We start from the raw sequence: 16,862 nt of genomic DNA, 5'->3' as shown, positions 1-16,862 counted from the left end.
AACAGTCCATCAGATGAACATGTGAAATACTTGAGCTCACCATATGCTTTTCAAATATGCAATCTGTAACAGTTTTACAAATATTTTCTAGAAAGTGATTCAATATTCGTGACAGTTGAAAACACACTTTCTAGGATATTGTAAAACCTTAGAGCAGTCAAATATTTCCTCCCAGGTGCTGAACTGTGAGAAAAGCCTCGGGATGTGGCCTGTGCTGCCTGTGCCGGAAGAGCCTGGTCAGGAAGCAGCCAGGTGCGTGTCATCTGGACTGGGGAGTATGCCGCCTAAGTTGTTGCATGTGTCACTTGGGTCATGTAGACCATGGCTGGGTCACGTTGACATGGGTTCTTGTACAAGGCTGTTAGCAGGCCTCTGGAAAGGAACTGCTGGGCCCAGTTTGTTGGCAGTTGAGCACAGACTGGAGGTGTCTGTCAGGAAGATAAGGCACCCTTCAGTAAGGGCTGGGCGGACATGAAGAGGAGGAGGGACACAGATCTGGGGACTGTAGAGTAAAGCAGATATACATAGCAGAGCTACTCTGGGCAAGCTACAGATCACCTTCGTTCTGCATAGTGCCTTGCGTCCAGCTTCTCCTGTGATTCATTTCATCCTATCATGATGCCTGTTTTCACTTATGTTGGGGAAACTAAATTTCAGATCAAGTTCACTGTGCATTAAACATCATTTTATATTATCAATAATGTGGGAGTTTTAATTATTGGAGTATACCTTTAAATATTGTGTGTTCTTCAGATTGGAAGGTAATTCTGAAGCATATGCCTGCAACTCTTTAATTAGCAAGATTTTGTGTGAGCTCTGCCACCATATTCCCGGGAGTACCTGTGTTGTAAATGGCTTGGATGGTCTTCCCCCAGAGAAGTGAGTACTGAAGAATCATAACTGGTAATTTATGATATCAGACTTGATGTTTCCATTCTAAATTTTAGCAGTTTGGTATTGTGTCCCAAAAGAGGTCATCAGGTGAACTTAGGTGATCTCTGTGCAAGTACCGTGCGTCTAGTTAAGTTTCCCATGTATACTCTGTTCACTGCGGTTGCATTTACCTGTCACTTGCTGAGGTCCCACTTGTACTAGCAGACTCCACACCAATTCAAACCAGAAGAAGAGACGACAGTGGCCTTCCCTGGTGTTGTGTCCCGATTGTTACGCTCTCCCTTGCAGGTGGCCCCAGCTGCTCAAGGAACTCTGCAGCACACGCATTCCTACCCTGTTCTGCCCCAGACTCGTTCTAGAAGTTCTGGTTGTGCTCCGAGGCATCAGCTCCCAGTGCCAGCGTGTAGCTGACCAGGTCATTGCCTCCTTGCAACTGAGACACAGGCAGTGGGTGGAGCGCACGCTGCGCTCCAGGCAGCGTCAGAACTATCTGCGCATGCTCAACAGGTAGGCATCCCCTCCTCGCAGCCCTCTTTCTCAGGTTTGGGTGGGTGCTGATCCTTCCAGTGAATAATTACAGTGTCTACTGTTGTAGAGGAATTTTAAATTTAGCCTGTGGGAGTGGGTCCCACCACTCAAAATGACTGTCTGGATTTAAGCCCTAGAGTATGTTCCCTTGGATTTGCAAGCACCGATTCTTCACGTTTCCTTAAAAAATAGCTGTTTTGGACACATTTCTAGAACTTTGGGTTGAATGGTGCGGTGTTTTGTAGACCTATCAGAGCTCTTGCTTGGTCATTGCCTTCCAGAAGTTTCTCAGTGAGCCCTCAGTTAGTTTATACAGGAGTGCTATTACATCACTTCCCTCTAAAATGGAGTGAAGTGTTTTTAAGCATCTCTGCTGGTCTCATGGGCAAAATAAGGTTGGGCTTTAATAGGGATTTCTTGGAATCTAGCAAAGTTAAGACACCTCATCCTCTTGGTGCTAGTGGGCACAGAGCGTGGGACCTAGCAGCAGTCTCTGGGGCTGACCTGGAAAGTAAGTATTCTTGGGGGCAGCTGGGACTGAGCCAGATCAAAGCCGTTGCTGCTGCCACAGAAGGGAAGAGCAAGGAGGGCTGGGCTGCACCCCTGTGGGCTTGGGAGGCAGAGACTGGGGCAGGGCAGGGCAGGGCAGGGCAGGGCGGGTGAGCACAAAGGACAGGAGAACCATCTTCCCAGGTAGTTGGACTAGGGATACTGTAAAAAGGTGTTGGCAAGACAAACTGCATGCTTTTTGTTTTGTTTCTGGCTTTTTGTCCTTTGTCATTTATTTTTTATTTTTATTTTACTGTTTATTTTTGTTGTTTATTTTGATTTTCATTTTGTTTTGTGTATGTATTGTGGGTTTTTTTTTGAGAGAGAGAGAGCGAGCAAGCACACTTACAAACATGAAGTTGTGTGTGTAGGAAGGTGGGGAGGATCTGGGGAGAGTTGGAAAAGGTGGAAAAGCATGATCAAAATAATTATATAAAAATTTTTAATTGAAAAAGGTGATGATTAGATGAGGTGTTGTTTTTCCTTATGAAAATGGAAAGGACTGTGAGAATCTTAGCTCTGTTCATCATTTTTCAGTGTTAGACTTCTGTCTCCTGTACTTTACCTGATTTTGTTGCTCCTTGCACTGGAATTGGTCAGTGTTCATACTGTCCACAGTAAAAGTGCTCAGGACCGTCAGCAGTATCTGAGGTAAGATGGTGCTTAGGCGAGCTTGAGAAATTTTGACTTCTCTTGGCTGTTCCTTTGGTGATGGTTTAACTTCACAGTTTCTCCTGCTCGTCTTCTCTATACAATGTGATACTAAGTTTGTGGGCATTTGAAACTGCTTCCTTATAGGCACATTTCACAAAACTGAATCTAATTTACTTGAGAATCCACTCAGAACTTGACAGTTTACAGACTGTGAGGATGGTCTTGGAGGAGGATCCTGAGGTGTGCACCCTTCAGTGGCCTGAAGTCCGAGCCCTGAGACAGACCCCACCACATCCAAGTGACTCACAGTCACTTTAGTTGAGTATAGCTGACAGTTTCAGACTTAAGAATTCTACCTTTCAACAGCATCCAGATCTAGGGAGTCTGAAACTAAGATAAACTTTTGTGTAGACCACTCCACATGCAGAGATCCCAGAGCTCACGAGACTCTTTGGACAGAGCTGTACAAATGTGTCGTGTGGTCAGTTGGCCACAGCTGTTGTGATGTAGCCTCCATCCATGCCCACAGGTGTTTCATATCTTAGCTGGCTTTGTGTAGTACTTGGCAAGGGGTAGGAGTCCTTGCATATTGAAGCATCTTATGGATTACAGTGGTGTGTGTGTGTGTGTGTGGTGTGTAGTGTTTCTCTGTGTGTGTGTGTGTGTGTGTGTGTGTGTGTGTGTGTGTGTGTGTGTGGTGTGTAGTGTTTCTCTCTCTGTGTGTGTGTGTGTATGTGTGTGGTGTGTAGTGTTTCTGTGTGTGTGTGTGTGTGTGTGTGTGTGTGTGTGTGTGTGTGGTGTAGTGTTTCTCTCTCTCTGTGTGTGTGTGTATGTGTGTGGTGTGTAGTGTTTCTGTGTGTGTGTGTGTGTGTGTGTGTGTGTGTGTGTGTGTGTGTGTTTTAGACAGGGTTTCACTGTGTAATCTTAACTGGCCTAGAACTCACTATGAAGTCAGGCTGGCCTTGAACTCACAGAGGCCAGCTTGCCTCTGCTTTCCAAGTGTTGGTATTAAAGGCATGTGCCAGCCACAATTTCTAGCTTTTTCGATACTTTTTAAAAGTATTTTTAAATTACTCTGGGGGAAGGGGACTGGGAGAGGAGGAGTTGTGAAAGTCAGAGGACAACTTGTTCAGTCCAGTCTCTCCTTCCACCTTACATGAGTTCCAGGATTGAGCTCGGGTCACTAGACTGGCTTGGTAAGTGCTGTGCCTGCTGAGCCATCTGCCTGCCCTAGACTGATTAGTTTTAATTGCCAGCTTGACACAACTTGGAGTTGCAAGTTTCAGTTGAAGAAATTTTTAGATCAGGTTGGCCTGTGGGCGTGTTTGTAGGGATTGCCTTGTTTGTTAATTGATACAGGAGGGCACAGCCCACTGTGGATGGCACCGTTCCCTGGTTTTGGACCCAGGACTGTATAAGAAGAGAGACAGACGGACAGCTGAGTCCCAAGCAGGCAGTGTGGGTGCATTTGTTTCTCTTTGCTGTTGACTTTGAATGTGGTGTGACCAGCTCTCTCAGGCTCCTGCCGCTGAGATTCCCTGCAGTGGTGGACTGTAGCCTGGAATTCTAAGCCAAATGAGCCCATCTTCCCCTAAGCTGACTTTTGTAAGGTTATTTTATCACAGCAACAGAAATGACACCAGGACGTGGATGGCTGACTAGAGCTGAGGCAAGTGCAGATGGCCTCGTTGTTCACGGTGTGCAGGGCCGGATGGCCTCGTTCACGGTGTGCAGGGCTGGATGACCTCGTTGTTCATGGTGTGCAGGGCTGGATTGGGTACTCAGCCTTAACACCACTAGTGCATGGCCTGAAGCGTCTCTGGGTACTATGTGGTACTGGGTGTCATCCATGGCATCTGGCCACATGCTAGAACACTCCCCCAGCGACATCACCAAGTGTCCCCAGAGAAGAGCCACTCCCCAGACCAAGGCTCTGTGGGTTTCATTGTACCATTCATTTAGCATATGTTTATGAAATTTTTATAAATATAGATAATTATGGGAAAGTCTACACTACTTGGGAAACTGAGGGGAAATCTGAAAATATAAAAATGATGTTTATCCTGATCAATTGGAATTGCTGCCCTTCTATGGACGATCTAAGGAAGACTGTTTGGTGGCCATTGTCCATGGGAATGGTGTTTCTCTTCAGAGACATGCAGCACAGAGGGAAGAAAGCCAAGTGATGCCACATTGGCACCCAGAGAGACTGTGGGCAGGACCTTCTCTCTCTGTGAGTCTGTCATGTCTCAGTCTGAGGCAGATGGCCCTAAAGTCTCTGGAATTCTGTTCCATCACATAGAAACATCGTGTCAAGATGGAGAGTGTGAAAAGAATCTTGAGTCTTATAAAACTCATCCCAGTGTTGACAGCCTTGGCCTCAGCATTTTTGTTTTTTCTGTAACAGTTTCTCTTATTTTCATTTTGCATGCATTTCTTGAATCCACACACAATTAAGTAAATTTTAGGAATATTTCCAAGAGAAGACAAGATATGTATGCTGCTACATTCTATAATAGGACAGACAAAGAAACTAAAATTCCTCACTATCTTTTTAACAGGTTCTTAAAATTGATCCTACAATACACTGAGAACCTAGTGGCCTATACTAACCAAGAGAAGAACAAATGGAATGAAGCTATCACTCTTTCACATGCAGCTTTGCTGAGAATTTGGACTTTCAGTGAGAAGAAACAAATGTTAATGCAGTTAGCCAAACAATCCACAAATCAAGTTGATACAAGTTGACAAAGAAAACACAAGTCAGGCTACTCTTGGTTGTGAGAGAAAACTCAAATAGATTCAACAGCAAGTAAGTTGGGTAGCATCCAAAGGTGAGATGGATTCTAATCATGTACCAGGGATGCTGGTGGTTCTAGGGGATAACAGAGTCATTCCATGGGATGAACAAATAATTAAACATTTGGGAAAGACAGAAGACCAAGACATGGAGAGAGGGAAAACAAGAGCTTTATTGAAGGAAGAGATATGAGGGGACTCAGAGCTTGGAGTCTGCTAAGCAGACTCTCCTGCAGTGGGTATTTTAATAGGGCCCCCAGGTACTCCCCTTTCCCTTATTGGTTCTTTTAAGAGTCTGGCCTCTGCCTGCTCTTCTCACAGTGTCTTCTGGGAACAAGAACAAGCTGCTTTTGCTTTCTCTGTCTACCTCTGCCCCTTTAATTCTGCCTCCAGGCTCAAGCTGCACTTCTAAAGCTTCCTGATTTGGTTTCATTGTGACCCCTAGGCTAGTCTTGATACCTGCAGCAGGTTTGAGTTTTCCTGTCCTCGTGGTGACATTGGAGGATGTGGTCACTGCTTTGCCCCTAGTTGTTGCCCAGAAACGCATGGCTTCACATGTCTTGTTAGTCACATGTTCATTCTTAGAAGCTATCCTTGTAGCTAGGGTCTAGCCATACAAACTGTGGGGGTGTGACAGATAGGCTCAGTTTGATGTGTGGGCGAGTTACAGTTATCCCTGGAGGCCGGATTGTGTTCATCCTGCATTTCATGGGTAAGTAATAAGCAGTAGCAGCTTGTGAAGGTGGAGGCCACAAAGCTGGGTGATGAACCACAGGTCTCCAGTGAGCATTTGTCAGAGGACACATTTCTAGATGAGAAGGCTGAGTGTAGGAGGCTCTGTTAGAGGGGAAGAGGACATTGAATCCTAAGAGTTCCCGGAAAAGCTACTTGGTTATTTGGGGATCTGGGAAGACAGTCTTTCACCTCAGTTGGTGGTGGCAAAATCTGGGGAGACTGCATTGCTTGCATGTATAATAATACACTTAGCCATACCAACCTCAGTGGGTCATGGCTTCTCATAGCCACCTTCCAGACCTTGGCTGCAAATATCTGCAGCTAGCCAAGGAAGAATTTTCTGTGACGCTTTAACTGAGCTATAGAGGAGACTTTGGGGGTACTTTGTGGCAGCTGCACATTCTGCTTGTTCTTTTGTAATTTTAACCCCTGCACACACAAGTCAACTTCTGGATGAAAGAGTAAATATACCAAGTTGCTGTTCATCAGTTGGGATTTGATCGTTCCCTTGGAACAATGCCTACATGGTGCCATATCTTCAGTGAGTCACATAAAAGACACATGATCTACGGACAGGAAGATGTATTCTGCATCTCTTCAGGGGCATCTTGTTTTCATGCATAATGACTTGTCCTTTTGTGTCTCATCAGGGGCACATGATCTTGTGTTTTTCATTGCATCACTTCAAGGAAATGGAATCCATATACATGAAGATGTGTCCTGCATCACATCGGAGACACGTAATTCATGTACATGCCTTTCCTTGGCCCATTACTTCAAGGATACTTCTACCTTTTTATGTGTCATCATTTCTTGCATAGCAGCAAGAGGTGTTTTGTTTGTTCTATTACTGTGGTTTGGAAGTTGATAGCCATTCCAAAAGGGCCAGGCCAGAATTCTTTACTGCATGGTATCTCTGCCTTTTGAAATTAACTAAAAAGTGATTTGATACCCAAACCTTACAAATATCTTTTTTTCCATGGACCCTCTCCAGACTTTAGCAAATACTGCTGTTTTTGCTTCTCGACCCACTTTGTTAATTAAATGATGGGTTTTTTTTTTTTTTAATTTTTACCATGAGCTCCATGTTGGTTTTCATTTTCCTAAAGAAAGATATCACTTAGGTGTGGTGATACATTCCTGTAATTCCAGTACTTGGGAGCCAGAGGCATGAGGATCACAAGATTGACCAGCCTGGTCTTTGTAAGGAGATCCCCCATCTTAAAAACAAGATAAAATAAAAGTGTGTGTGTGTGTGTGTGTGTGTGTGTGTGTGTGTGTGTGTGTGTGTGTGTGTACGTGTGTACTTTCTGTCAAAATTGCCAACTAAGTATTTCTACACGAGAGTGAGGCCAGGTGATAGCAGTTTAGAGACTTGCTTTCTCCTACATGTTATCAGAAGCAGCAGCAATTGGATGATACATGTACAAATTCAAGTATATGAACAAATGTTGGTTGAAGGTGCTACCTATCTGACCCAAGCCAATTGCCAAGAGTACCACAAAGAAGTCCCACCCTGCCCTGCCTATGCAGGGCTGCTGAGGGCTGACCAGCTCTAAAAAGAAAATAACAAACAAGACCAATAGGAGAAACACATACAGTTTTAGGTTCTAGAAGATAATTATGGGAGTAAAATGATTGTTTTTCAGCATATAGTCCTGGGCACTGCCCCTCATAACTTCAGCAGGACAAGCCTGTCTAGGTAGACACCACTCCAGATCCTTTCTCTAGGTTGATCAGAAGCCAGAAGCAGCACTGGAAGAGATGAGCTGTAAGTTTTAGGTTGGGGTTCTGAGAGCAAAAAGAACCAGAACTGGGGGCCATGCTATGGAGACTGGTGGGAAATGTTAGGAAAAGATCCCATGGAGGTGTGCTGAGTCAAGAGCAGACTCTGCCCTGCCTAAGGCCTGGCTAGATCCTGGGTCAAGTGACTCCTCAACTTTCCTGTGGGTGTATCTCTGTCAGTGACCTCTAGAAGACACCAGTCATTTGAGAAACCACCCTAGAAAGGAAAGCAGAAGCACAGAAGTCAGCAGAGGAGAGGCTGGCAGTGCAGACCCCGGGCTGGAGAAGTGGGTGTGCTCAGATCAAGATCCTGGCTCTATTTTACCAGGCTCATGAGTGAGCTCCTTAACTTCTGTGTCTTCATCTGAGCAGTGTACTCATTGCCATTGTGTACATCATTTGACTGACACCAGGAAAAGGGAAGCAATGCTGGAGATGCTTTGCTCTGTCCTGGCAATATCGACAGATACTGTCTTATGTTGTTCCTCAAGGATGATGATGGGAAGTGATTTGGATTCTGTCACATTAGGCTGTGTGTGTGTGATATGTGTGTTGGTATGTGGGGTGTGGTAGGTGTGTTTGTCTTTACAGTATGAGTCTGAAATTCCACCTATCCACAGCCTTACATAAATGAATGGATGGGAAAACAGTAACCAATTTCAGGTCCTCACCTGAAGTCCCAGCTGAAAGTAACTTGGTTCTACAAGAAGTGTCCTTTACCTGTGGCTCTGAACCCTGGCATGGGTATGCATGCGTCCAACAGGATTGTCAATGGAAGCATGCAATCCCACTGCAGGCTGTGTTTCCAACTAGGATGCTGGGGGGCGCGCTCATTCCAGCTTTGCTTTTTGAAGGATCTGGGGAAGAACCCATCCTAAGGAGAAGCACCCTTAGAGCACAGTGGCGCTGGATTCCATTACAGAACCTCCGAGGTCCAGTTCTTGATTGTGTTTTCCCTAATCAGACACAGGGTGGCACTCTTCATTAAGTAATTTGGCAGCTGTGAGGGAAGATGTCTTCTGTGAACTCTTGTGACTCCAGGAAAATGAATTCTTTGCTTTTCCTCTGGCTGCAGTGAGGTCGATCTAAGGTGACAGGAGGGGGAAGTGACGGCTGCCCCCGGGCCACTGGGACTGTGGAGCATTACGCACACCTGAAGGCTCGACCTTCTACTCATTTAATTCTGTATTGATGGAAGATATGAACATCAGTATAAAACCTTTTCCATCTCCATGTGGGAAGATTGGGGTTGTATTGTGTGAATTAATCCCTGGGGGAAGACATCATTGTGGCCAGTGGTGGTGACAGGAGAATGAGGGAGGTACCAAGGTCACCATTAACCAACCACCAATCACCATCCTGCTGTTGGGGGAGGGGAACCCTTTGTCTAAGGGAACTGGATTGAGCTTTGCAGAGAAGGGGGGGGGGCTCAGACTTGCAGTGGGAACTGGCTTCTAACCACTCACCCTCCCCAGCTGCAGCCTGGATTCACACCTTGACATCACAGTCAATCTGCCGACTCTGCAGCCCAGGCGTGGGGCCCGTTTGGGATCGGCTTTAGGAGCTGACAAAGGAAATTCTTTACAGTGGGCAAAAGGGAGTGTCTGTGGTTTGGGTTATAGCCCTACTAAGTAATTTTAATGAAACCAAGTCATGGTGCTACCCAGGAGCCTGGGCTTTAGAGGGCCAGGAACCAGTTTTCCTTTGGGCTGTTGTCTGGATTGTAGAGTGTCCGTGTGAATTAATTGGGCCTGTGTAAGATAACATCTTAAGTTCTCCAAATAAGACCCTGGATAGATACAGGAAGTCCCCTTGACATATCAATTAATTAATTGAAAATGAAATATGCTAAGTTCAAAAAAGCCAGTCATAAAACTAAGTCCTGTGCTGGCAGTTATAGTTAATGGAGCCTATAAGCATAGACTTGCCATTATAAATATTAAATACCACCTTTACAGAAAGCTTACGTATTTTCAAAGCGCTTTGCACTCCTTAATTGCTCAGGACTTTGAATACCCCCAAGACAATGTGATTAACTCCATTTAAGAGGATGAAAACGTAGCGCGGAAAACCTGGAACTCACTGTCCTGTGAGGAAGACATGGGGAGTGGTAGTGTCCTCTTTGGCTGGCAGACTTCATCTTTGTGGAGATCTGTAGGGCCCTGCAGCGCTCCCTCCCCTCCTCTTAGTGATCACTCTGGCTGGTTCACTGACAGTCCCTCTGAATCCCAGAAGTGACATTTGTAATCTCAAAATCAACCTTCCCAGCAGCTTGGCGGGGAGGCAGAATCAGCCCATCTCCTAGAAGCAAAATACAGGGTCAGCAAGAAAGTGGCGTGGTCCTCAGGCTCAGCGTGCCGGGCTGCTGTGCTAAAGCCAGTCTTTAGGCTATGGGGTCCAAGAGGCCCCAGTCAGAGCCGAGGGTGGGGCCTGCAGCAGACAGGGGGCAGTGGTGCAGAAGCCTCCTGATCAGTTTCAGTTTCAGTTAGGAAGCCTGTGCTCATGTCTCAGCATTGTAAAATTCTCATAGTACTTGTGGGTTGTAACTGAATTTCTGTAGAGATGAGCCTCTTCCCCAAGATGTTGCCTCTCACTTCCCACTTAAAACGTTATTTTACACAGTTGCTTGCTAACTCTTTCTCCGGGGCCTCTATGTTAATTGCCGGTCTTCCTGGTCAGAATCCTGATTATCCATCTGGACCTGGGCGATCTATACTTCTGGCTTGTTTGTTTGTTGTTTTAGGTTCTGTTGTTGTTTTTCTCTATTACCTGTGAATGGTAGAAAAGCTAATGGTAACTCTTCTTCAGTTGGACCCATCCTGTCCATGTCCAGGATGAGGTGTGGACCTAAGTTAATGGCTAAGGGGTCTAGTGAATCAATGAAAACGTTGCTTTATATTTATATATTGATCTTCAGCTGCTGTAGGCTGTGTCCATCTGGAGGTGGGAACAGGAGGTGTGAAGCCACACCTTAGGGGTCCTCCATGAGGTGTGATACTCACAGGCTGACAAATGGTGGGAATATTGCTTTCCTGAAGTGCTGGTCATGTCCAGATGGTGCTAAATATCCGCTGCTGCACCCCACATCCCTCCACCCGGCTCTTCTACCCCACCCCTTTAAGTCCTGTGCCTGAGGCCCCCAGTGTTTTCCATGTGAAATATCTCTAAGACTCAGGACCTGACATTTCAAGACCATTCAGAAATCAGTTCTTATTATGTCTCTTATATTCCACACGTCACTCTGAAATAGCTAATCCACCCCAGTCCTTTGCCATCACACCCAACTTCATGTTTTTTGTTTGTTTGTTTTGGCAAAGGACCCCCAGGTTTGAAATAGTTGCCAGGAAGAGCAGGGCTCATGGCTACCTACCCACAGGCCCGGGGCCGTCCTCCCATGCCCGGACTATGCAGGCTAGACTTGCTGAGTCTGCAGCTACAGTGTCTGTGCTTTTATCTCTGCCTCCACTGCTTCCGCTACTCCGTTTTGGAACATGCGGGATAATATGCTCTGGTCCCTTAAGGACGTAGAGGAAGGAACCATTTCCATATCCATTTGACTCAAGTTACCATAGTCAGCTGCTGGCTGAGCAAACTGACCTCAGATGAGTCACCATCTAGCTCACAGAAGGTCACAGTTCAGTCAAACTCGGTAAGTCCAGTTGAGAAATTGAGGTCTGTGCTCAAGATGCCAGTAGAAGCAAAGGAGGGCAGGATGCTTGGTCCCAGCAACTCCCAGGCACAGGTTTCAACTCCATTCAGTCGACCACAGTGAGACCATGAGGCCCAAGCAAGGATAGGTGGCCAAGAGACAAGGCAAGAGCTGGCAGGGAGCTGGCAAGAGTGAGTAGGGTACAGGACCTATTAAACGGGACCCTGGAGGGTTGCTAGGCTTCCAAATCCAGGGTGCTTCCAGCCCAGAGGAGGGTGAAGTCTGACCCCAGAGTGAAGCTGTAAGGGCAATCAGCTACAGGTCACAGGGGCCACAGGAGGGACACGGGCAGCAGCAGTGTTGCTGTGACAGGGTGGCAGGAACAGGGTTACCTGTGAGTCACCACTGTGACCTACTCATACCACTTCCCTCCGCATGTTACTGACTGACATGTTATCAGCCTTGGTCCTCACTGCCACTGGAGAGGTGAAGGACAGAGGAACAGGTGGTGGAATCAGTCTGTGGTCAACAGGGTAAGGACATGGGTCATACCAAGGGACATTATCAGATCACCAGTCAGCACAGAAACCCCATCTTCCACCAGGCATTATTGCAAGTTTCCATAATCCACAGGGTTTGATTTGTCAGCACTCATCTTTTCCTGTCTGGCTCCTAGCTGGTTCCAGGAAATCTCTGGGCAGGTTGCAAATGTCTGGGTTGAAACAGCTCTTCCAGGGGGAGGATGCAACAGAGACCGAAGGGGTGGGGGTGGGGTGGGGAGGAGACACGGGACACACGACACAACACACACAGATATCTGCTTTGCCATCCTGCAAAAAGCTGCAGATTCCACCTGCCCTGACTAGGCTTGCTTCCAGAGCAGGCAGGCTGAGCTCAGCCACAGCATTTCCACACGCCTGACACTCTGCAAACCATGGAATGTTGCCTGGCTGGGTGTGCTAAGTGCAGGCGGCATCCGGAAGCAACCTCCGACTTCCTGGTGTCTTGGGGACTGTTGGTAAGGAAGCCAGCTTGAGGAGTTGCTGCAGGAAGCTGCTCAAGCCAGGGATCCTAGCAATTGCTTAGGAAGTGACTTTCATCATCATGAGGGGCAAGGTAGAGACAGTAAAGGAGGAAGTGGAAAATCACTCCATAGCATTTGAAGGTCACTCCTACAAATACTACATAAAATTGAGGTTATTGTTCATAGCACCAAAATGATTGGTCTGTGAAGTCAAAGGGAGTTGAGTTTGTCCATCTGGAAAATAATACTTATTATTTGAGGCTTCAAGTTTCACAGAAAGTGTTCTAAGTTTAAAAAGATCATTTTATACTCCAAAATTGCAATTTAAATCTACCATGTTGAATGGAAGTATAATTCACATAGATCAGAAATAAAAAACACCAGACCATGTAATAGACAGTTTGCTTTCCATTCATACCCTCCACAGCCCTCGAGGTTAGAAATTATTTCTTACTGATTTCTAGGACCTTTATATAATAAAGATGTGAATTGTGATTAATTTTTCAATGCACATGTAAGCAGATTATTTCTACTCATATTTACCTATTTCTTACACAAATGGTAGCACATTGTACAAATACCGCACCACAATGTTTTGATGAACAGTGTATATTGGAGAGTCTCCCATATTAGTACACAAAGAGCATCTCAATTTTTTTTAACAGCTGCATAAAATTTGGGAGCTTTGTTTTGTTTTTGTTTTCACTTTGAGACAGCGTCTCACTCTGTAGCTCTGGATGACCTGGGACTCCCTATGTAGACCAGGCTGGTGTGAACTCACAGAGATCCACCTGCCTCTGCCTCCAGAGTGCTGTGATTAAAGGCATCATAGTGCCCTGAAGCTGCATAGAACTTTAACATTACACTATGAATGTTTGCATATTAATGGACACCAAGTTATTTCATTATTTTTTGTTACAATAAACCAAGTTAAGTATTGTGTCCATGTTGTGATGTGCCAGTCTTGACAGTCATCCTAGACGTGATAATGCTGGGTCAAACGGTACATGCCTTTGTCATTTAAACTATTTTAACTTCAGAATTGACAGAGCCTCAGCCACGCCTCTCTGGGCTCTTTGTTTCGGGATTCTTTACTAGTTTGGAGTAAGTTTCCCAGTTCTTTCCCAGCAGTCAAAGCATATGGACAAACATAAAGATCATAAGCCCCTCAACTCACTTTTGTCAGGTGCACTAATCTATAAAACATGCCAGGGAGAATGGCATCTTTCAATGTCCAGTCCACTTGTCCAAAGCTGTCATTGTTCTTATTCTGACTTAAACATTCATATATGAAAAATTTAGGGTATTTAAACACATTTTCATACAGGACTTCACTTTCTTGTTAAACTTGTTACTAGAAACTCTGTCCATCCTTTATAGCTAACTATGTGAGAGAATTCCTTCTTTACATCTTCAAAGCTGTTGTTTCTGTATGTTCATTTTATACTCTGTGTCAATTAATAGATTTTTCTAATTTGTAGGTTTTTCACTTGATTCTGTTTTGTAGGAGGTGGAGTGAGGCCAAGATAGATATAATTGCTATCATATGAATCCTATGTATTTTTTATTGCTGAATTTCACTGCTTTTTAAGATTCTATGAGTCTAATACTAATTTAATTTTGACCTGTTAAAGATAGAATTACCTATAGCCAACTTTTGAAATCATTTTTTTAAAGTTCTTGAATTTGATTTTGATTTTAGCTAGTCTCGTTATATGTATAATTCAAACCCCAATAAGAATATATTATTTTTCTTAAGCATTTGGAACTCAAACAGCACCCTGATTTCATTTGAAAAAAAATTTTAAGCAGCAGAAAACTTGAAGTATGATTTTGCTATGATTGCAAAGCTTACATTCTTCCCTGAGTTTGAAAAGAGAATGAATGCTTGCTTTAATGATGGCAATTAATTTGCATTATGCTCATGTTAAGTTCCCTCTTGAGCACAACAGGCAAGTATGGACCAGTGAGTTGAGAATGGTAAATAAGTTAATAGACATGAATCAGATAAACATCGTTGGTATATTTAAATTAACAAAAGCACACACTTTCTAAACCCTTTCTTAAATAACAAGTGGAAAATGCACAGGAGGTCTGATGCACAAATATGCTCCTGTGAGGTAGACCCCTGATGCTGGTCTCCATGGAAACCATAGAGTGCAGGAGGAACAGTCCAAGGTGATGCCACCATAAGTCATCCCTGTCCTGACATAGCACCATGTCCTGTCCTCAGTTCATTTGCTCTGTGGAATTGCATTGTGATTTGTGATGCCTTCAAGACACAGAACAAGCTCTTATCACTGAAAGGAATCATTTAGATTTTCATTATGTATTTGTCTCCTAGGGAGTAGTAGAGTAGAGGGGAACAGTCATGATATTGTCATATAGATCCTAACATCACCTGCAACGTCTGGCTTATGATGCTTTTGTGTCTGTATGTCATAAAGGTGCCTCAACAGTCCAAAGACATAGATGTCTGGCTGAGTTGTTTCCCCTTCGATAAACCAGAAATAAGTGAATCTCCCAGAAGGCTGGGGAGGGAAAGACTGTCAGGTTGAAGATTATCAAATTGATGGCACACTGCTGTTCTGAATCAACATCCATGAAACAAGTGGACAGGGGCAGACTTCACAAGAGCGAAAGGGTGCAGAGCTCAGCACCCATACTGGGGTGTAAGAATAATTTTGTTGGTACCAATCCATGACTTTGTAAAGCTTCAACATTCACATCTTTTAAAAATCGCCATTACTAGCCAGGCAGTGGTGCCGCATGCTTTTAATCCCAGAACTCAGGAGGCATGGGCAGTCAGATCTCTGAGTTCAAAGCAAGCCTAGTCTACAGAGCAAGTTCTAGAGCAGCCAAGGCTGCACAGAGAAACCCTGTCTTGAAAACAAACAAGCAATAACAACAACAAAATCACCACTAGTACTTAAAATTCATTAGTACAGCATCATTGGGACTGAGCCTGCTTCTCAGCCATCCATGGTTTCCCTGTTTGTAATTCTGTGCACATCTGACTCTCATTATCATTGTTTGGTTTCCCTGAATGAGTTTTCATCTTATGCATAAAGGCACTTATCAGAATAAGCAGAAAAAATAGAGGACCAGGTATAGATATCAGTGGGGAGGGCAACACATGGTCAGGAAGTCATAGTGAACAAGTCTAGGTGGAAGGCAGATGAGAATAGCTGCTTTGTAAAGAATTGCACACCTTTAAAGGCTTGCCAGAGCAACATAGTAAGACCCTGTCTCAAAAAAAAAATGCTTAATAGAGAAATGTTTTCAGAGAGGAGGGTCTGTTCATCTAGTGGTGAACAAGTTCTTTACTGCCTCCCTACTGTGTGAAGCTTGGCTATAGAAAGCAGTGGGAAAGGTATGCTTCTCTGAGCCACACAGCCTCCATCCATCAGGATACTAGACACATCCATTGAGAAGCCTGATTAAGGTGAGTAACTCACTGTGTCCTCTGCAAGGGTGATTCCTGATGTCCTTATGGGCACTGGAAAGCACTGGATAAGCAGAACACTATTCAGCGATCCAGACTACCGCATATTTTGCAGACTGGTAAAAAAGACACCTACTGTGATGCAGAATTCTTGTTCAAAATCTGTTTTGCCTTCACCCTGAGATTCTTCAAGGCAATCCACAGTAGATCACATGCATGCTGGGCCAGAGGTCCAGCATATCAGATGCTGTCCCAGCAGGAAGAAGCTTTGGTTTGAGCTGAGACTGTAAAGAACATGGTTTCCATTCATTGTCCCCAGGAAACAGAACACTCCCCTTAGTCATACTTGTCACCTAGTCTGGCAAAAACAGAGGTGAGGTGGTAATACACACACACACACACACACACACACACACACACACACACACACACACACACGAAAGGAGTTTGGACACATTTGTGGCAAATTGAAATAACTTTCTTGATAGATATGTGCTATGTTGGTTAATAGAGATTGTGAATCTGATGGGATCTAGAATTCCCTAGGAGGAAACTATCTGGACTTCCCTGTAAGGGAGTTTCTAGATTGGGTTGAGATGGGAAGACCCACCCAAAATATGGATGGCACCATTTCATGGACTGCCCCTCCCCAACTGAATGGAGGAAGAGAAGCAAGCTCTGCACCAGCATTCATCCCTCTCCATTCCTGACTGAAGATACAGTGAAACTGGCTCCTCCTGCCGTCATGACCATCCTACCATGACGGACTACACCCTCAAACTGACTTCCTTAAGTTGCTT

General features: G+C 44.8%; 1 protein-coding gene across 17 annotated transcripts in view; it reads left to right on the top strand.

Moving 5' to 3' along the window:
- Positions 1-16,862, top strand: part of Ermard (ER membrane associated RNA degradation) — a 145,936-nt gene that overhangs the window by 15,535 nt on the left and 113,539 nt on the right. For 7 of the 17 annotated variants that reach the window (XR_008221065.1, XR_008221063.1, XR_008221064.1 and 4 more), the window contains exons 14-16: positions 176-252; positions 754-879; positions 1,183-1,401. Coding sequence is in view for 11 of the 17 variants with exons in the window: in XM_052750719.1 (XP_052606679.1) it covers positions 176-252; positions 754-879; positions 1,183-1,401 (422 nt within the window). In the remaining 6 variants the exon portion in view is untranslated. Of the gene's footprint in view, positions 1-175; positions 253-753; positions 880-1,182; positions 1,402-2,508; positions 2,623-5,186; positions 15,085-16,862 lie in introns of those variants that run through there. The other 10 variants (XM_052750715.1, XM_052750721.1, XM_052750714.1 and 7 more) reach the window with 5 other exon arrangements.

Source organism: Peromyscus californicus, unplaced genomic scaffold, assembly GCF_007827085.1.
Source record: "Peromyscus californicus insignis strain IS unplaced genomic scaffold, ASM782708v3 Scaffold_22__1_contigs__length_63687245, whole genome shotgun sequence".
NCBI lineage: Eukaryota > Metazoa > Chordata > Mammalia > Rodentia > Cricetidae > Peromyscus > Peromyscus californicus.
Note: the sequence above shows the minus strand (reverse complement) of the source record. Positions and strands in the feature narration are given on the sequence as shown.